The sequence below is a fragment of the Quercus robur genome, chromosome 5, assembly GCF_932294415.1.
Source record: "Quercus robur chromosome 5, dhQueRobu3.1, whole genome shotgun sequence".
NCBI classification, from domain to species: domain Eukaryota; kingdom Viridiplantae; phylum Streptophyta; class Magnoliopsida; order Fagales; family Fagaceae; genus Quercus; species Quercus robur.
Genome location: NC_065538.1, coordinates 9034505 through 9057065, shown reverse-complemented (window position 1 = coordinate 9057065; position 22561 = coordinate 9034505). Strand labels below are relative to the sequence as shown.

Below are 22561 nucleotides of genomic sequence, written 5' to 3'. Positions count from 1 at the left end.
CGCGTGGGCGCGTGAGTGATACTGACGGCGCGTGGCGGCGCGTGGAGGCACGTGGAGCGCGTGCTCGTGAGGCAGAAACTTCAGGCGGCGCGTGGGGGCGCGTGTGAAGTGTTTTCTGGCCGTTCTTGGTTGGGTTTTGCTCGGGATTGTGTGTTCTGTCACTCAATGCCTTTGTTTTGACAGTTGGATGAGCAGAACATTAAAATCCGAGATTTGCTGGGACTGTGGGCGTGACGGCTGTGACTCGCTTCTGACAGTGGCTACTGGATGAAGGCGAGGGCAGCGGAAGAACGCCGGAGATGTCCACAGGAACCAGAAAGTCAGAGGATTGGCTCTGATACCATGTTAAGAATATAAAGTGTGAGAAAGACTGAATAGTCTGTATATTAATGTGTGTGAAATAATATACAATAGAGAGCCTTATATAGGCTAGGTATGTGTGCAGTACAAGTAAAAGGAGTAAACTACAAGTACAATATACTGGGCTAAGCCCAATGGGCTAAACTAGTCTAAGCTATACATTAACACAACCCGTAAAACTGCCCTATGCAAGAAAATCAATAAAACGGTCCAATCACAAGTTCAGATCAGAGATTTTTTTTGGGTACTTACAGCCATTGTTGAAGCTTCAACCACCATGAGGTGCTGTCAAACCATGAGATTGCATCTCTATTTCTTCTTATTCTTCTTCTTTGTCTCTGTCTCTCTCTCTCTTGCTCTCGCTGCATTTTTGCCATTTCTGCAGGTCTTCATTGCTTGACTGTCACAGTGAAGGGTCAAGTTGTTGCAAATGGACGGACAACCCAATGCTTAGGCAAGCTTAGCTGTCATCCACTTGTACCAACTACCAAATGCTTGCAAGTCTTTAACAAGTTATTGCTTTCTTAAATTGGCTAAGGCCTGTGTTTGTATTGTAACCAATGTCGGCCCCTGTTCCAGTTTTTGTATTTTTTTTTTTTTTTAATTTCATATATACTAAATGGGATTGGCATGATAAAAAAAAGTATTGGGTTATCAAATGGGCTAAATTTGATTTAAGATAATTTAAATGAAGACTTGCGTAGAATATTGATCTTTAACAAAAGTTTAAGGATATTAATTTAATATATATATCCATTGATTGAAAAACTCAATATTTATTTATGTTTGATTATGATTTAATATTACTTATTTGTCTTATGAATGTTATGATATGAAAAATACATTTGAAATATAAATATTTATATTTCAGCCAATTTTTATATTTTTACTAATTTAATTTTTTAAAAATAATTATTAAATTAATTATAATGTCATCATGGTATGACCTCAGTTCAACCTTAGTTCGACCTTTAAAACCTTAAACACCTCCCTTTTACGATTCTTTGAACGAACCAGGTTTGAAAACTATGTCTATAAATGATAATGTCATAAACAATCTCTACCCACTTGGTATCACAAATCTTATTTGGTCCCTCAAGACATTGTCTTTACTTGAATATATGTCATTGGTATAACAAATTGGAAAGCAAATTATGGAGAGAGATCACAACTTTTCTTTTCTTTGTTTCTCATGAAAAAAGTATATGGGAAAATGTTTTTTTTTTTTTTTTTTCTTCCAAATTTGGTAGGTTGTGGTTGGGAAGGATTATTGAGAGTTTGAGTTGTTTAGTTGTTGACGATAAATAGGTCATGAATGTTTTTAGGGTTTGACAAGTTGTCAGTTTAAGCGTGTGTGTGTTTGTTTGTTTTGTTTTTTTTAAAAAAAAAAAAAAAATTATTTCACACTTTGTTATTGGAATAGTTGTTACGTTGTAGGTATTGCATATATTCACCAATTATAAGAGATAAAGTCCGAAATTTTACAGAATTAATTTTTAACTTGTCCCAACGAAAAATTATGTATTTCTTTCAATAATTAAAGTACTATACAAAGGAGGTCAATGAAATTTCCAATATTGTACGAAATTGGTACTTTTCTTTAAGGAGGTGAATGAACAGCCAACTAAGAAAAGACAAAACAGACCCAAAACTTGGCCTTAAGCAAGAGAAGATTGTTGAACCATTCAAAAGGAACTCATAAGGATAAATATTTAATACTCACAAATAAGGATAAATACAATATTAATAAATGCATTTATTTCATTCCATATATGAGCTCTTTAATATTTGGCACATACATTGTAGTTAATAGCACAAAAACTTAAAAAGTTTAATATCGTAGGTATTAGATTTATATACGTAAAGAAAACAAAAATCTACTACAATTTTAAACAAAAATGTGCTATTGACGTGAGTAAAGCTAAAGCAACAGTAGTATTTATATCGTTTGTAGGCGCGACTAATTCCCCATGAGGTAATTGTATGATTTTCCAAGCTAAAAGAGCACCCAACCAATTCGAAACAAAAATAAATAGAAACAAAGTGATAAATACTATGTTAGGAACCCATGGGTAGAACTCACCCTTGAAAACCGGCTTGCAAGGAGAGTGTGCCCAAGAGCTTATAAACACATGGTTAAACTTATACTTAATCCATGTGGGACACTATGATCATAACATACTATATAGCCGAAGTTGTGGACTTTTTGTTAACTTCATGAGACTTTGGCACATCAATTTTTCAAGTATAACAAATTTACACCTTAGTTATTTATTTAATTATTATTTTTAATGTTTATTTTTAGCTCCCTATTGCCCCGATTTTTTTTTTTCCATTATTTCTCTCCATCCCCAACCTACAAAGTCAATCACTTCCCCTCCCTCAACTCAGCCAAAAGGCCCAAAACCCACATTGAATTCATCATTCTCTTAAGACCCAACCAAAAGATGCAGAGAAAGATAAGTAAAAATCCAATATGGGTCTAACTCCTTCGTTGAAAATGCACTCTATACCTCATCTTCTGCTTCTTTTAAATCTCAAAGACTCTTCTTCTTCTTCTTCAAAAACAAAGTTAGGATTTTTTTTTTTTTTTTTTTTTTTTTTTTAAAGGCTGAGATCAATCAGTTGTTGAGTCTAATCAGCTTTCTTTGTGAGCTTATCAGCAATGTCTCTGATATAGACCAACTATGTTGCTCAAACCTTGATTTAGTTTTGTGCCTAAAACTAATTTGGAAAATTAAAAGAAGAAGAAATTTAGTAGTTTTTTTTTTTTTAACCTTTATATTTGTTTGATATGTTAGTAATTGTGGCCATTCCGGCCTATTTTGATGAGTTTTGGCCGAAATTAAATGAAGCTAGCTATTAAGAAAGAAAAAAGAGTAGAAGAAAAAGAAGAAATTCGTAGCTATGGATTGTGGTGGACAAGCTCTAGTAAATTTTGCAAACCTTTTTACAAGATTATATATGAACCACATAGAAAGTTAAATTAATTGACAATTAAAAAAAATAAAAAAAAAATGGATGAATACAAAGTTATTTGAACAACCATCTAAAAAAACTTTAGTTTTGCTTCTTCCTCATTAAAAAAAAAAAAATTACATTGGAGATCTTTTTTTTTCTTTTTTTTTTGAAAATCAAATCAGCATGTTGTATTAAAAAGAGCTTATGCGTGTTGGAACATCCTCCATCCACACCATAAGACATGACTAACATATTTAGTAAGGTTATGAGCAACTAAGTCACCATGTCTATAAATATAAGAAAAGCAAACAGAGGAAAAAGAAGCCGACAAAATTTTGGCCTCGATCTCATGTCACAACTAGGCTACTCCTTCTCACAAATCAATAACCCACTAAAATACATTTACTATTTTATTTGTTCATTTTACCGTTTTATTAGTTTTGGTGGACAGGCATTTTACTTGATGTGGTTCATATTTGTTTGCAAACAAAACACTCCTTTTTTCTTATATTTTTTATTATTTTTTATAAAAACTACGTCCATAATATTTTCTCAACATTTTTATGACAAAACATATGTAATAAGTTTTTATTGGTTCTAATTTGAATCCACAACTTAAATTATGTTTTTGCCTACTCATAACAACCTACCACTTAAAATTTATTGCAAAAGTGTTGTGAAAATATCTTACCCCACTTATTCTTACCCCACTTAATTACCAAAATAACTTTAACTGTTTACTAGCCTAAAATATCTTTACATTTTACAGTGCTAAAAAACATAAACTTAAATATTAAGTGAGCCCAACAACTGCAAATCCTGTTTCTCCTCACCTCAAAACTGGACATAGTACTAGCCTTTTTTCAAAGCCACCTATTACGCAAGTCTTGGCATTATTTTTAGAGATAGTCATGATTCTCCTATTATAGTCCATACTAAATTAATTCCTTGCCAAGGAAACCCATTGTGGATCGCTACCATGCTCTATTGAGTGTTACACTCCTGTCATGAACTATGGATTAGAGATTTGATTGTGGAGCTTGCCAACTCACAGTTGCTAGCATCAATTGGGTTGCATGAACTATGCTTGAATGAGATTTCGAATGTGTTAGAACAAATTCAAGCTTTTTGTGAAATAGGCAGGACATATATCCTATAGGACTATGTAATAAGTAAGCACAAGCTTTGGAGTTCCATTGCTTTTGATTTTTTTTATTAAAAAAAACTATTTAGAATGTTTCACAAATATTTCATTTTTGGAATTTTTCCGTGCATCGCACGGGTTAGCGACTAGTTATTATAATACTACATTCACTTCTATCTTTAGATACCACAAAGACAGAAACTAGAAAATAGTAGATGCCTAACCATAAACTTTATATGTTAAGGTTCTGTTTGTTTTAGATTACAATGTCAATTTAATTTCACCAACAACTTATGTAAATCTTTTGAAAGCCTCACTTTTTTTTTTTATAACTATAGTCATATTTTTAAACAAAGTAACACAGTCAAAACAAGGTCATCCAAACACCTTCCACAAAGAAAAAAGGTCATCCAAACACAATCTCAATGATAAATTACCACTTCTTTTAAAGAAAATTTAAAATAAAAATTAAATAAAAATAAAAATCCTTAACTAATGCATTCACTTATTACAGATTGATCTAACACAATATATGGAAATTGATAGGGTTGAACCTCAACATCTAGTCTTTTTTTATCATTATTATTATTGTTGGAATATTATGCATTCAATAAGTTCTGAATCAAAACCTTACCCTCTATCTCATTATTATGGACGAGGAAGTCATTTAAGGTAGATCTCATTGTTATGGTAAATTTGCTTTAATTAATATGACCATAATATCAAACTCCATACAGTTACTACTTCAAACATAAGCATATATATCAACATGATTGGGTAAAAAATTCATTAAAGAGGTTAATAAAAACCAATCAAATGGTCTACACTACTGATTTGGTCCCTATCTTTGCACATTAATACAAACAATTTATTTATGTCTGCTTCAAATTGTAATTGTCTTGGATTGCAGGAGTTTTCACAACCTGTGAATATCGTTTGCAAAAGAGCAAGAGGGTCATACAAAAGCACGAGAAAAAAAAAAAAAAAAAAAAAAAAAAAAAAGATAAGAAAACATAGCATAAATGAAAGAAAGTATTAATCTTTATGACTAATATTTTTATCAAAAACCCAACTCAATTCAATAACAACCATAGATTTGGCTCAATTGAGTAGAGTTTGTTGGTTCCAAAATGGGAAACCCATTTTTTAAATAGGGAACAGTATTTTCAGTAAAACTGTAAAACAAAAACGAGAGAGAGGGGGCCTCGTGGAATTTGTGGAATAGAAAAGTCATTGTGAAATAAATCAATGAGTCCAAGAAGCACTATTTTTTGGAGAAATAATTCTTCTTTAAATGACTAGCATTATATAGATAAATAGTTCTCACACACAAATCCAAGAATCATAATCCATAGCATGTTTTATGATAAAACCAGGATGAAATAATATCAAAAAAAAGATTTCTTTCATTAATGACTTTTTGGCCTTTAGAATAGCATGAACCAATGCCACCTCCTAAAGTATAAACAATGAATTGCAATTTTCAATAATAGTGATGTGAGTATGAGAAGTATGACTACCTAGGCATCAAGCCTAACCTCAATTCAAAATACACCATGTTGAAATTCTAAGAATTCATGGTAAGCCCTCTTTGATATACTACTTGTAAATCCTCCAATGGAATTGAAGTTTACAGCATATGAGGTGATAAATCATGCTATGCATCCTATTTATAGTAATCATTATAAATAAATAATTAAAATTCTACATTACAAATTTGATGTATTACGTATATGAGAAACAATTTCTTCTATCATAATTGACTACAACAGTAACATGAAAGAAACAATATTAAGGACATATAACATGAAACAATACCTTTTGTCTAGATAACGATGCCTCACTTATTAAGGCAGACTTTTAGCTTTTCCAGTAAATTCATCTTTATCATTGTAGTCACATAAATCCAATCTTTTATTTCATCAGTAAATCTAAAATAAGCGTGCCTCCAAGTCCTATTAAAGAAGAGAGCTCCACAAATTGCCCAAAAGCCAATTGTGAATCCAACTCCCATACCAATGTAGAAGCTAGAGTTTTTAGAATCATCTTCAACATTGCCAATTGGTGATCTATTCAAAGATTGTTCCTCAATTGTGCAGCTTTTTGGAAGAGGATCACCACATAACTGAGGATTTCCAATGTACCTAAGGGCATCAAATGATTGAAGCTGGGTGCTTGAAGGAATTCTACCTGAGAGGTTGTTGTATGACAAGTCCAAGAGACTAAGAAATGTCAAATTAGACATGCTTGGAGGAATTTCACCCGATAAATGGTTTCGTGAGAGATCAACTGACTCTAACTCTTTCATACTCCCAATTTTTTCTGGTATCTTTCCCATCAAATGATTTCGAGACAAATTCAAAAAACACAATTCGGAAAGATCTGAAATTTCAATAGGGATTGATCCGGACAAGTTGTTACTTGAAAGGTCTATGAGCCTAACTAATTTAAGGTTCTCTTTGTATTCCATTTCTTTCCCTTTGGGAACCAGCTGAACATTCTCAAGATAGTATTCATATATGTTCGAATACAGAAAAGACATAGAAAAAAATGAAATATCATAGGAATCTGGTAATGCCATGGCGCTAATATTTTTCAAGCAGTTTGGTATGGATCCTGATAGGCTATTATTGGCAAGATCCACTACTCTAAGAGAAGAAAGTTGGCATATTTGTTGAGGTATATAACCCTTGAATTCACTTGATCTTAGACGGAGAACTAAAAGATTTGTCATTTCTCCAATCCATAGTGGTATGATGGACAAATGATTATCACCCATATCAATAAGCCTCAAATTTGAACACATTTTCAACGATGAAGGAATATCTCCATAGATGCTATTGTTTTGTAAACGCAATGATTGGAGGTTAACTAAAGCCCCCATGGAGTAGGGAATTCTACCTACTAGATTGTTGCTCCCTAAGTTTAAATGGATCAAAGACTGCCAATACTTCCAGCAGTGAGAAAGTTCTCCTGATAAGATATTGTTTGATGCATCTAAAACCTCTAATTTATTCTTTCTAATTTTCTTTTGGCATAAGAAAGTAGAAATGGGTCCATAAAATGAGTTGTTAGCTATATTGAGCACTTTGACAGTAGAACTCAGAAAAATGTCTGATACATCACATTCTATGCGGTTGTTAGAGAGATTGATAAATGTCATGTTTGAAGTCCAATTCCAGAACCAACCCGGAGCTTTGCCTGAAATTCCTGACATGGACATATCTAAAAAACTGAGGGATTTTTGTGATTTTAGCCATAAAGGAAAATTAGGACCTATCTTGATTGAGCTCATGGAGGCATAGTCAAGTTGGAAGGGGGGAACCCAATTGGAATTGACATTAAAGAGCAAACCCGCTTCAGACATAAAAAGATTCTTTAATTTTGAGAGTTTTCTAAAATGTCTTTCATCTACGGTACCCGTTAAAGAATTTTGTCCGACATACAACGTCTCTAAGTTAGAGAGAAGCCAAAGACCCTTTGGAATGGTGCCATTCAACTGATTTTGGTCAAGGTATAATGATCTCATATGAGATAAATTCCCAATGGACAAAGGTATAGGACCATTTAAATAATTAAGTGCGAGATCAAGAAATACTAATTTCTCTAAATTGAAAATGCTGGGCGGTATATGGCCTTTCAAAGAACTGTTGTACAGGCAAAGCCATAAGAGGCTTGTACTGAGATTAGAGAACCAATTAGGTATCTCATGATTGAAATGATTATCAAAAAGAAAAAGGACTCGAAGAGACGTGAAATTGACAAATCCAAGAGATGGATTCAGGCTATCAAGTTGACAATTTTGCAAGTATAGCTCCGAAAGAGATGGGAACTTACTCATTATTTGAAGCCAATCAACTTCTCTGTGAAGGTCAGCTAAGGTCAGGTCAAGGAATTGAATGGCAGAGAGACCAGACATCCAACGAAGGTTATCTACATAGAGGTCAGAATTAGATCCAAGAGACAGATAGCGAAGGCTTGAAAGGTTCCCAAGCTGATGAGGAATGAGTCCACAGAAGTTAGCGCCTGAGAGGTTAAGATGTGTGAGACTGAACATTGAACCAAGGAAAGTTGGGATCGGAGTACAATTAAAGTCATTGTTACTCAAATCCAAGTAGTTCAAATGTTCTAATTGGAGCAACGAACCACTAACCTCACCGCCTAACCTCGAATAATCGAGGTGGAGCTCAGTGACTCGGCCAATTTTCTTGTCGCAGAAAACTCTGTCCCATATACAGCAATCTTTATGGTCAGACCAGGATGAGAGGACGTGTCCATGATCAGTGAGACCACGTTTGAGAGTTAGAAGGGCTTGCTTGTCTTTTTCATTGCAAGAGACATTTGAGATTGACTCTGCTTTGAAGAAGAAGAAGCTTAAACTGAAGGTAGCGGGAAGGAACCATACTAAGAAAAGCACATGAAGAGTTGCAAAAGAGGCGGCCATAGTAACGAAGGAAGAGAAGTTTGAAGGAAGAAAAGCTGAAGTGTGAGTATCTGGTAATTAGCTCGTCATAATATATAGTGACTCTTCGGGTCCGTTTGGATACAGCTGAAAACTGAAAACTGAAACTGAAAACTGAAAAACACTGTAGCGAAATAATTTTTAAATGTGTGAATAGTATCGTGGGACCCATTTTTAATGAAAAAGTTGCTGAAAAGTGAAATTTGTGGGTCCGTGAACAGTACACGATGTGCTGTGATTGGTCCAAAAAAATTTGAAAAGTCAAAGTTTGCGGCTACTGTTCATTGAACAGTGCATGAACAGTAGCCGCAACACCCAAAACGCTCCAAAATGCGTGAAAAAAAAAAAAAAAAAAAAAAAAAAAAAAAAAAGACAAAACGCAAACGCAGGGAACTTTCAGCCGAATCCAAACGCACTCTTCAAACCCTTTCTCATTTGCCTTATTATTATATTATTTTAATAAAGACATTGACTTGTTGACTAGTGCCTTTAAATTCTTCTGATGTGCCTGTGAAATATCGTTTAGTGGCCTATGATATGACCGTGGAATTAACATTTGATTCAAAATTTTCACGCTAAAGGTTGGTTTTTGGTGAAGAATTTTCCGTCACAGTGTAGTTGATACAATAATTAAGTAATGTTAAATTATTGATTATTCTTAAAATTTAATTTATTAAGATATGAAAAATTTAGTCATTTAAAATTCAATTCTAACAAACAATGAACCTTGTCAGAATGTTACAAAATGAGAGTATATCAAAAATGCATGTTCAAAATTTTGAAATTAAAATAATTTTAGAAACCTCCCCTAAAGCAAATGGTATAGTAGTACACAATATTTTTAATATTAATTTAATAAAATTCAATCAATGGAATATCAATAGAGAAAAATGTTTTTTCCTTAAGAGTGTCATTTCTCCCCAGGATGCAGTTACCCTTTTAATTTTAATGAAGACTTTTGACTGGATGACTTAAACTAAATGCCAAGACCAATACTTGTGTTTCACGAAACTGCGTAGGAGTTGCAGTTCAAGACTTTGATTTGTAGCTACTTTTTGTTTTCTTTTTTTTGTTCAGTGACTTATTTGCCAATGGATTAGTTTTAATGAAAACTTTTGACTGGATGACTTAAACCAAATGCCAAAGACCAATACTCGTGTTACACGAAACTGCGTAGGAATCGCAGTTCAAGACTTTGATTTGTTGACTACTTTTTGTTTTCTTTTATTTGTTCAGTGACTTATTTGCCAATGGACATCTCACAGTTTGCCTGTAAGGTGTTTTTTTTAAATAAAAAAAATACTCCAATAATGATTAAGCCTGGAATGATTATTTGCCAATGGACATCTCACAGTTCAATACTTTTTGTTTGAAGAAAGGCTTTTTTCCATGAGCATAGTGTATATGGCTTTGTTCTAACCTTCCGCACGTTTAGCAAAAATGTAATGCCCAAGGTTGATTAAAATTTCATGTATGTGCTGTTCAATTATTCTTTTATGGACACTTAGTATATATACAGTACAATTAAAAAAAATTACAATTACACACATATATATATATATATATATATTCAAATTACTCTCTCTTTTATTTTATTTTTTTAATCTCTTTTGGATATACACATTAGTTTACTCTCTTCTTTTTTTTTTTCTTTTTTTTTTTATTGAGCTTTTTATGATTTATTTATATTAGATTTTTCGTCTTTTGTATCTTATTAACTCATCTAAAACAAAAATTAAAAAAAAAAAAACTTAAATGGGACATATGGCACAAAATTAGACAACAATTAAAATTTAATTTTAAACCTAATTAATTTTCTCTCAACTATTAATATATAATAAATAGATGAGTTACTGTTTAGTGGCCTTACTAACATGATTGCACCCTTCAAAAAAAAAAAAAAAAAACACGATTGCAGTATAATTACCATTTCAGGGTAGATAGAGCAGAGCCCCATATGTTCAATAACCAACCATAACATTCCATGTATGTGATTCCATGGAATCTAGCATTTTTCGCAAATGAAACGCCACCTAATTGGTAAGTGGTGATGGGTTGAGCATCACCAAGTCACCCAAAGAACAAATGGTTTCAAACGATATATTGTAGGTGGCTTTTTTTTCTATATAACTTTTTATGACGTGTAAGATGTATACAAAGACTTACTATTTAATGGAATCTACACTTTATAAATGTAATAATATATAAAACACATTAAATTAATACAATGCGATAATATCCTCTCAAATCTATATTTATATATTTTAAGTTAAAACATAGCATTTATTATTGCTATGCTCTTATTGCAATTTACCATATGCCACTTTTTCTAATAAATTAATCAAAGTGGAAAGAAATAAGACCCATAATATTACAATTTGTGGAGCATAAAATTGAATATTCATAGTGAAACAAAGGACTATTAGTTTTCATGTAAACCACAGATTTTCTTTATCAGTATCAATGTTATCAACTTTCTAACTTGTTTCCAAAAAAAAAAACTTTTTGACTTCTTTTGCCTTAATCCCCACTCCAATCCTGGGGTGGGAGGTGACTTGTTAACCACTACACATTTTCTACCATGTGGCATAATTTCCATGTAAAACCATATGTCAAATGTCCAACTTCTAGATGCCGTGTTCTTTTTATTATATTTTTTCAAAAACAATCATTGATGAGCCAAATAAAGTTGAATCCCACTAGTAATATTGAAAACTTTGTCTGCCCAATAGTTGATTCTTTTTTTCACCTTCTTTTGCCTTAAACATTCATATATTTACACTAACTTGATCTAAAGGAAGTGGAGGAAGATTTAAAGAAAAATCATTATTGTTATATAATGATTAAATGGGCACCATTTTAAAAGATGGTCACCACCACGCATCCTTAGCGTGAAGATCACTCCATAAATATAAGTACCTGTGGGGTGTTTTTTCAAAATATGGGATCATTATTCCCTACATTCTCTTCTTCCAGTTGAGTTAGTGTTATTGATACTTGATACAATAATTAAGCAATATGCTTGTTAGGTCAAGAATACACATCTAAAAATTCATGTGGAGGACATTTGTCCAAAACCTAAGGCTCATGATGGTGAAAAATCTCATGCATATACATGTGTGCTCTTAATGGCATAATTCCCTTAGTGATAGTAAGCCAAACCCTGCTAGATCAATATTTGCCAAAGACAAGTGATGAGATGTGCTAGGTTCATTGGACGAAATAAAAGTTCCATGTTCCACTTTATCCTTCGTTTATTGCAAATTACTACATGCCACGTTTTCTAATAAAGTAATCAAAGTGGAAAGAAATAAGACCCATAGTATATTACATTTGTTGGAGCATAAAATTGAATACTCATAGTGGAACAAAGGACTATCATTCCACTTAATTATCATTTTTCACATAAACCGCATAGATTTTCTTCATCAATATCAATGTTATCGACTTTCTGGCTTCTTTTTCTTTAACTCCCACCCCATCTTGAGGTGAGGGGTGACTTTTCAACCATTACGAATTTTCTACCGTGTGGCATAATTTTCATGTAAGACCATATGTCAAATATCCAACTTCTAGATGCCGTGTTCTTTTTATTATATTTTTTAAACAATACTCATTAATGAGCGAAATAAAGTTGAATCCCACTAGTAATATTGAAAACTTTGTCGGCCTAATAGTTGATTTTTTTTTTTTTCACCTTCTTTTGCCTTGAAATTTTATTTATTTAAACTAACCTGAACTAAAGGAAGTGGAGGTAGATTTACTTGAAATTGTTGTAAATTGTGAAATGAAATATTTTAATAGTTATTATTGATACCCATTTTCGCGACACATTTTGTATAAGCCTGATTCAACCAAGCCCGACTTCCTTGTGGGCTCAATTAATGTATTATATTATATTATATTTTTTTAAGTATAGCCCAATCCCATACGATTTATTGGGAAATTGAGGAAGTGTGGCTACCAAGTGGGTAAGGGACAATGGTAGCACCTCAGGCTTATGAACGAGGTCTTGTACTCGAAATTTCTACCCCAAAAGAGTTTTTATACTCTAGCTATTTGTAACCCAAAGTTTTTGCCCTAAACCATTTTTTCCTTTAAAATATAGTTGACTCTTATTGGCTAAATCCAGCTACTAGCCCTTACTTAGGTGAGTATTCCAATAATCTGAAATGGCTAACAAAAGGCAGCCAATTAGAGCAAACCCCCTTTATTTCCCAAATCATGTTAAATGCATGCCAAACTCTTCCCTAAACAAAAGCAACCCAAGCCAAGATATCAAATTAGTATCATGTTGGATAAAAGCCTCTGCTACTACCAAAAAACCAATCATTAGCAACACCCCAAACTCAATACAAAACTCTCTCTTCAGCTCAAATGAATGAACCACGTTTTACCCAAATAGCTGACACTTTAGAGCAAAAACTCATTTAGTCAACCAACATTCTCACAATTCTAAAGCTTAGGGATGGAAATATGGGTACAAGAGAACATTCCCTCTCTTCCTCATAACCTCTCTCAATTTCTTCTTCCTGCTAACTGTGGGTCAAAGTTTTGGACCTGTTGTGTTTCTATGCATTTTTTGACATTTTTGTTATTGGCATTTTGATTTCTCTCTTGTTAAAACACTATTAGCCTTTGTTCATTATACATTTGAAATTTTGGGCTTGATTCTCCACAAATAATCACTTTTAAATAACCAAAGGAGAGATTTAGGTCATTCTCACATTTTTGGCCCTTGTCGCAAAAACGTGCCCGACAATTATATAATGATAATTTTTCTAGATGCTGATAATATCAATACAACAACGAAGAAAAGGTGACTCCACACAAACTGGTAAAGGAAAAAATGATTAAATCTTAAATGGCCAACCATTCAAAAGATAGTCCAACCAAAGTGACAATAAAAATGAGTGTACACCTCATAAACATGAAAGGAAACTTTCAATGGTCAAATTTAAGAATGGTTCCTTTTTGGATAAGCTTGGGATTGGTTTTGGAATTGATGGGTGGTCGATTTGGGTTCAAATTTTGTGATCTATGTGTCACATTGGCTATGAAATGTTATCCACTTTGGGGTTTTGATTAGTGTTGGATCTTGTGGCAGTTGTTGGGAGACTCTAGAATTGGTTCTGGGAATGATTGGGGTTTGATTTATATCCAAATTGTGTGATTTATGTGTAATAGCAGTTGTGATTAGATGGTGGGGATCACATTTTTGTGTTAGAATTATTTGACTGAAATTTTAGCCATTTTTGGGGTTTTGATCAATGTAGGATGTTGTGGCAGCTATAGGAGAGTTTGGGATTGGTTTTAGAAATGATGGGTGGTTGATTTAGGTTTAGAATGTGTGATCTGTGTGGATTAGTCGTAGTAATTTAAGTGGTGGGGATCAGATTGGCTGTGTTAGGCTTATTTGACTATGAAACGTTATCCATTTTAAGGTTTTGATCAATTTAGGATCTTGTGGCAGGTGGTAGGAGGCTTTGGAATTGGTTTTGGACATGATGGGGGTTGTTTTAGCTCTAAATGATGAGAATCATATTGGTCGTATTAGTCAATATTCAACAATGTTCGTGATGAAAACTCAACCAAGAGTTAAGTTTATGGGCCTATGATATTTTAGCTATTTTGGGCTTTGATTAATGTAGGATTTTATGGGACTTATTAGATTTTATGTATGGTTTTGCAAATGATGGGCTGTTGATTTAAATCCCAATGTGTGAGAGGTAATGTGCAGAATAGCTGTGTAAAGGGTTTGTATATAGTTAGTTAGGCAACGTTTGAAATAATAAAGGAAAGTAGCATCTCGAGTTTTAGAAACTTGAGATCCATATTAGAACTCGAGTCCGAAAGACTCGCTTTGCAAGTGTGAAAATGCCACGTAGATCTCGAGTCTTTAAGACTCGAGTTTTATGCAAAAAAATTTCACCTATAGTGGCGTTTTTAAGCCTTACAGTGACGTTTTAAAACCCTATAGCAGTGTTTTTCTGCAAAAAAAAAAAAAAAAAAAAAAAAAAATTTAGTACCAGGTTTAGGGAGCCTTATAGTGGCGTTTTTAAGTCCTATAGTGACGTTTTAAAGACTTATAGCGGCGTTTTTTTTTGCAATTTATGTAAATCGAGTCTTTAAAACTCGATTTTCATATCAATTTTTTCTAACTTTAAACGCATCCTCTTACAAATCGAGACTTAAAAACTCGAGTTTTAGACACTCGAGATGCTAGTTTTCAACATTGTTTTGAAACGTGACAACTAACTAAATTTTTTAATATTTATTGTTATTTAGAAAAAAAATTCCAATGTGTGATCTATATTCATTAGTACTAGTAATTTAATGGTGGTCCCAATGTGTGATCCATGTTCAGTAGTCGTAGTTATTAAATGGCTGTGTTAGGGATTATTTAATGAAAATTGATAGGGTTGGAATCTAAGCATCGACTCCTTTTTATTAATATTTGTGAGTTAAACAGCCAACAAGTTTTGAATTCAAGACTTTACTCACTACAAAAAAAGTGAGCTATAGCTATAGCTCCTAAAAACGTGGTTATAAGTCAATTTGATCTATAATCGTGCTTTTTAAACCGCGTCTTTAACAGTTGCCTAAAACCTGTAACGATAGGTCTATAGGTCTTATTTCAACCGCGTTTTGAAATCGCAGCTATAGGGTGTACATTAGCCGCATTTATTAAACACGGCTCTAGATCCTCAACCTACAGCCACATTTTAAAAATGCGGCTATAGGGTTTTTATTTATTTGTTTGAATTGGCTATAGACCGTTTTTATAATTACGCAACTATGGATCGTCAGCCTACAACCTCATTTTGAAAACGCGACTACAGGGTTTTTTTTTATATTTATTTATTTATTTATTTATATATTTGGCTATAGTCACTTTTTTTAAACATAGCTATAGTTTTATATTTATTTATTTATTGGGGCAAATCACAAATGCCTGTCTACAAACGCGACTATAAGTTTTACAAATGCGACTATTAAATCATCAACCTTTCAATATTTACCGTTTCAAAGAAGGCATTCCATTGTTTATTGGCGTAAATGCACTTTTAGTCTTTACATTTGGATTTTTTTTTTTTTTTTCATTTTAGTTCCTACATTTTATTTTTACTACTTTTAGTCCTTAAACCAATTAACGCGAGACATTTAAGTCCTTGAAGCACCATTCCGTCACCAAACTAACGGAGAAAGCTGATGTGGCTAATGGATCAATAAAATAATAATTTTTTTACACATGGCTCAATAAAATAACGGGGAAAGAGCACTTACCAAGCTCACGTTGAGATGGTCCAGAGGGAGTGGGTGGTCGTGGGGAGGGGAGAGTTGCATGGGCTTGGGATTGAGGGATGGGTGATGAGGACTCCCCATTGGTGATAGTGAGAGCTGGAGGTCCAGGTCGGTTGGCGTGGGTGTCGTGGAATCTTGGCCAGATGAGGAGGCCATGTGGATGAATGGTTGAACTCTGTTTTGGGGTATATGAAACAGGGGAGGTTTGGCTGCTCACTCATCAGTTATGCAAGACCAAACTAATCAAATGGTCAGATTAGCAAACTGTGTCACTTACATTATAGTCCTCAGCTACCTCCGCTACCTAATCTATTAGCGATGTGGGTTCTAGTTCTCACTTCAAACCATATTGGTTCTGCTTTTGAGTCCCCCATCACAAAAAACGTGACCTGAAAGTGAAAAAAGGCTCAGTGGGATGTTTAGGAAGAACCGTAACGTTCTCATCAAACATCCTTTTGGCTCTGAATGATTCATTTGAATGATGGGCGATGGTAAAACCAGCTCTCTCCTACATTTCTCATTGCCCTTTGGTTCTATACAAACTCTTCACACACAGAAAACTCCACAACGCTCTTTTCCCTCAAGAACTACTCGTTTCCGCTCTCATTCTTGCTTTAAACTCTTGCTCTTCTATTTCATACTGCCGGGCAATTCATGCCCGCGTAATCAAATCTGTGGATTATAGCGATGGGTTTATTGGTGATCAGTTGGTGTCAAAGTACGTTAAATTTGGAGGTGCAGAAGATGCACAGAAGTTGTTTGATGAAATGCCGCACAAGGATGTGGTCTCCTGGAATTCTTTAATTACTGGGTTATCGCAAATGGGGTGTATTGGTAAGTGCCTAAGTACACTTTTTAGGATGAAATTTGAGATGGGAATGAAACCTAATGAGGTCACACTTTTATCTGTAATCAGTGCCTGTACTGATTTTGTAGTACTAGATGTAGGCAAGTACTACTTTTTTATTGGTCAGATTGATTCTATTCCTGGGAGGCGGCCTTTCCTTTTATCAAGGACGTGGTGCATGCACGACCTTCGGATAAAAAGGTGTAGCCATTTCAGGTAAGCTTACTCTTCAATTAACACATACTTGATCAAATCATATAATTTTGCTTGAGATGGTCTTGAGTTTATGTTTAGATAACTTATTTTTCTTTGAGTTTAAACTGGTCAAGTATTATGGTATTTTGATACATCATTTTTTGAATCTTTCTTTACTAACCTGAAGTGCACCTGACTTTTATCTGTTATATAGCTGGCCAATCCTCAATGTAGTGACACAGTTTGCTAATCTGACCATTTGATTAGTTTGGTCTTGCATAACTGATGAGCGAGCAGCCAAACCTTCCCTGTTTCATATATCCCAAAACAGAGTTCAACCATTCACCCACATGGCCCCCTCATCTGACCAAGATTCCACGACACCCATGCCAACTGACCCGAACCTCCAGCTCTCACTATCACCAATGGGGAGTCCTCATCACCCATCCCTGAATCCCATGCCCATGCAACTCTCCCCTCCCCACGACCACCCACTCCCTCTGGACCATCTCAATGTGAGCTTGGTAAGTGCTCTTTCCCCGTTATTTTATTGAGCCATGTGTAAAAAAAATTATTATTTTATTGATCTATTAGCCACGTCAGCTTTCTTTGTTAGTTTGGTGACGAAACGGTATTTCAAAGACTTAGATGTCCTGCATTAATTGGTTTAGGGACTAAAAGTGGTAAAAATAAAATGTAGGGACTAAAATAGAAAAAAGTCAAAAGGTAAGGACTAAAAGTGTATTTACACCTTGTTTATTTTCACAAAATAATAATAATAATAATAAAGAAAAAATTACTCAAACTACTTAAACTCACCATTCAACAACAATAACAGATTATCACAATCAACTTGCAATATTAGTAGAGAATCAAATTATTTTCCTTTTACAGAATTACCTATACTGCAAGTCACATATTCTAGTGGTCTATTTCTTTTCTTAACCTTCACAGTTCTCCAATGTTCAAGCAGTCCACACACCCACCTTGTATTCCTTTCCACAACAGTCAACACGCACATGTATTTTTTTTTTTTTTTTTAACCTTCCAAGTGGTTGTGACTACACTGACTGTCAATCTCAACATTCCTTTCTTTTGATATTATTCATTGATTTTCAGAGCCTTGACATTACCAAGCAAACACTAACTCTAAATTTATTTAGAAAACAAAATAGAATAGGCACTAACCCATACACAGGAAGTATAAGCACAGTATGAATGATGAGATACAAGGAGATTGCATAACAATCCAGTGTTCTATTTCATAATTTTTTTTTTTTGGATATATAACTTAATTCATTGAAAAGAAAAAAACACAACGTATGCAGGACATATACTAGAGACCATCAATCATGGTGTAGAGTACAATGATCAAAGAAATCTAAAAGAGAAGAAAAAGAACAAAAACCCAAAGAAGGCAGCCAAGCAAAATGAACAACAATAATAATCTAATTACATCACAAAATCAGCAACAAACAACTCTGTTGAACTAAACTGCAATAAAAGAACAGTTTTCTTTAAGATAGACAGTCAAGGTAATGAAGAGAAGATACGGAAAAATCGAAAATATATAACACATTACCTGGACTCCACTCTCAATGGCTCATTTCTGACGAACATATTCCATAAGTGGCTTAACAATAGGAGCTTCTTTTGCAGCACCTAGAAATAAGTATGGAGAAACTAAAAAATCTATAGGAAAAAATATCTCTTAAACACAAATAATAAGTTGTGTCCACTTTTCGTTATGACCAAACACAAATTTACTCCACAACATTTGGACACAACATTATGTGGCACCGGGGTGGCATCAAAATAGGAAACTCAAATCATTACATACAATAGGCACCATGGTGGCCTAAAAATTAATAAATAAAGGGAGCTTGGGTGCAACAAAGTTATAATTTTGGGCCAAAATTATACACGTCTATATTCCAATATGAGATTATCTAACTAATATATATACACACACACATGCAAAGTCATTAAAAATAATTACAAACCAGCTTGCTCTGCTTCTTTTCATTCCAACTGTATTTCTGCCATAGGTAGATGCTCAGCCGGCTTTGCAATAATTTTGAGGAACTCTAGATAATCAGGATCTACTTTTTCATAAAAGAAAAGGGTAGGTATTAATAACAAAATCTAGTACAATGGTATTCTAAGTAAATGTGAATGCAAACTGAACAAATACATTTGTATATGGTCCCTTTCACGACCATTCTTCTTAGTAGTTGACTTTGGAGCCTTCTGTGAAGGAGCATATTCAACTTAAAACTTATACTAAGCACCTGAGATTCATACAATGATATTAACTTTAATTAATTCATAAAATGATATTCACTGAATCAAACCACTTCAACAACATAAAACACATCTGTTTGTAAACTTGTAATGTAAAGAATAATGCATATCATTATTAGTTACCCTTATCATTAACAAAATCATGTCCAACAAAAAACTTTGCAAAGTTGAAAACATCTACCGGCCTCTTGAAGTCTATGTAGGCTCGAGAATATATCTAATTCTTCAGGCTGCAAATTTGTTTAATAAAAATTCTTCTAGTTAGAAAAACCATTAACCCATGAATAAGCGCCTAAAAATAGAAGAAAATAAAATAATATAAACAATTAAGCCATTAAGTTATAGTGAGCTCAGAAAAGTGGGCAGGTTTCGAAAAGGAAAGTAGTTCATACAACACTTGGTTGTTCTCGTCTAACTCAATGGAAAAACATTCTTCCCCAACCTGCAATCCACGAAATTTCCATGACACATATTAGTGTCAGCAAGGGTCATCAAATTCAAGTAGGTTTAACAGGAAAAAATAAAAAAAATAAATAATAAATAATAATAATAATAATAATAGAAGTGTTAAACAAGGTGAAAAATCACATGTGGAACAACATCATATAAATTATAACAATTTATTTCACAATCCCCATTGTTTGTAGTTTAGGTCGTCCCAGACTACATGTGGAACTCGCAAAAGGAGGAGGCAAAATGGCCAGCCATTATGGTTATATTTGCATATATCTAAAGAGGCCAAAGACTGCAACGCAGCCAGCAAGGTTAGAACAAAGTAAGATTTCATTTTCTTCCAAATAAGTTTTATAATTAACTAACTTAATTTTTTTTAATAGTAATTTTCTGTCTTATTGGCAACAATCATATCTAGCAAGTAGCAACAAAAGGATGCCCCATGTTGGTAAATAAAAATGGTTAACCCAAGTTCAATTAGTTGTCAAAATTTCCCAGTATAGTTGTTATTCAGCGTTGTGGGTCAAGAAGAAAAGCTGACCATAAAGTTTTTATGTTTGGATTCTTTGGAATAGTTTTTGGAGTAGTTTTTAGAAGTAAGTATAATTTATAGTAATCTTTTTAAAAATGAAATATTATGTTAATGGAAAGTTACATGTTGCATTTATACAAACCTCAATGAATGAAGTTTCCTTTCATAAACTGTATAGGGGAAGTGTCATTTTAGAAAACCACAAGGAGGTTGGTGTTAGAGTCTAATCAACTAAGGGCCTACTATAGGGATGTAAAAATGTGAAATTTATTTTTACTAACATATTTTAGAAGAGATTTCAAATTAAACCTTATAATATAAAATTAAAAACTGAATTTTAAAAACTATCATAAATTAGAGATAGACTTCTGAAGAACATAAAAAAGGGAAGAACTTGAAATCAAATAATTCAGTACTAATGCTTGGTTGTTGTATGGACTATAGAGTCCTTTAGGAAAGAAACACTTTAGGAGTACCATTTGCTTGGCTTTCACATTTTATCTGTACAATAGAAGGTGTATAATATATATTTATATATATATATATATATATATATTTGTTATGACATTATTTTCACACATTCTAAGCTCTGAAGTTGAGAATCTGATGTTTACTACTGTATAAAGCAGCTTTTACAAGCAGCCTGGATAAGGTAGACCTTCATTTCAAGAAGGTAAGGTTATATATATATATATGCTTTTTTAGTTCTTTTACATGGACTACTTTCTAATGTGTTTTAACTATTAGAGTAGGCAGGATATTGGCATGTGAAAGGTACTTGGACAAGCAGTTCAGTTTCAGTTGACTTTCATAAAATCCAGGTCTATAAATATTTGCCTTGGATGCTCCATCAGAGAACTTTTCTTGTACTACACCTACTGGAATATATGCAGTTTAAGCAAACTGTTACAATTGATGACTCTTGTGCATGGAAGTCACAATCTTTTGTGATCTAGCTAATGTAAACGTGAAATTTTGTAGCTAAATGGTGCAGACTTATATAATTAATTTGATGCCCAGAAAAAAAAAAAAAAAAAAAAAAAAAAAAAAAAAAAAAAGGAAACGAAGAACAATAAGAGGGAGAGACATTCATTGGTTGACTATTAGACATATGGAAGAAATATGTGATAAGGCAATCAGCACATGGTTGATAACATTATGTGAGTATTTGGTTTTCATTTTCTTGAACCTCCGGATTAAGTTTCCAGCTTATGGTTTAAAAGCAACTGTTATATTCGTGATCTAGTTTCTGGATTAAGTTTCTTGGGCTTATATGCCATGCAAATAAACTTTATCCGGTGTCCTTAGTTATGTCATATCTTGTATTCCTAATGTTATAGAGCATCTTCTTCATCCTTGAGTGTTCACTTGATAGTTAGATAAATTAGCCATCATATCTATCAGAGTCTGTTTCTCTATAGAAATAATTCACAATTTCCACTGCCATCTGAACCTAACTGATAGAAGGAACATACAATGGAAACAAAAGCTGCAAACTAGGGGATAAAGTCATTTTTAATTTGGAAATCCACATCATTCTGACTTCACTGAAGATAATCATCAAGTAAGATGCCACAAAATGAGGAAAAAAGGCACGTGCACACATTGATAATCCTTTGTCCCCATAACCTTCTTAATCCTTTATAGGTAAATCTAGTTATAAAAGTTTATGAAGACTTTGCAAAGCAACTAAAAACAAAGCTATCAGTAGAAATAGAAAGCAAACATAAGCAACAGGCTTGATCAGTACATACCTAGGGCAAATGTGACACAGGTCGTTGAGGATAATTCTTTTTGTTCTCGTAAAATATATGTCAACAGTGCAGCAGTACCACCACCAAGTGAATGCCCAACAATCTGAAAGTGACAAAATGAAAAACTAAGGCAAAATAAAATTATATATATGAAAACATATATTGCATGAACTAATTCAGTACAGTAATTTAAATTTCAAAATTGACTGGATGATGACATAGCATGGTAGAGAGTAACAAAGAA

General features: G+C 33.4%; 3 protein-coding genes across 14 annotated transcripts in view; 1 reads left to right on the top strand and 2 right to left on the bottom strand.

Annotated features, from left to right (window-relative positions):
* The window catches only part of LOC126725056 (receptor-like protein EIX2), a 144352-nt gene that overhangs the window by 23103 nt on the left and 98688 nt on the right, over positions 1–22561 (bottom strand). For 2 of the 4 annotated variants that reach the window (XR_007655296.1, XM_050429555.1), the window contains exon 3: positions 6663–7366. Coding sequence is in view for 3 of the 4 variants with exons in the window: in XM_050429555.1 (XP_050285512.1) it covers positions 6663–7366 (704 nt within the window). In the remaining variant the exon portion in view is untranslated. Of the gene's footprint in view, positions 1–6226; positions 8337–22561 lie in introns of those variants that run through there. The other 2 variants (XM_050429557.1, XM_050429556.1) reach the window with 2 other exon arrangements.
* The window catches only part of LOC126725060 (receptor-like protein EIX2), a 72851-nt gene that overhangs the window by 8771 nt on the left and 41519 nt on the right, over positions 1–22561 (bottom strand). The gene's annotated exons all lie outside the window — the stretch shown is intronic.
* Positions 16276–21966, top strand: LOC126725062 (uncharacterized). Of its 9 annotated transcripts, none has more exons than XR_007655306.1 (5): positions 16276–17066; positions 17149–17798; positions 20231–20353; positions 21193–21236; positions 21316–21966. XR_007655306.1 is itself a non-coding variant. In XM_050429563.1 (3 exons), exons 1-3 carry the CDS (start codon positions 20275–20277, stop codon positions 21517–21519), a joined length of 327 nt encoding a protein of 108 aa, XP_050285520.1. In that variant the 5' UTR covers positions 20119–20274; the 3' UTR covers positions 21520–21966. The 9 variants fall into 9 exon arrangements, 1 of the variants encoding a protein (XP_050285520.1); XR_007655302.1 differs by having other exon boundaries at positions 16280–17295; positions 17489–17798; XR_007655308.1 differs by having other exon boundaries at positions 16277–17798; positions 20231–20342; positions 21320–21966.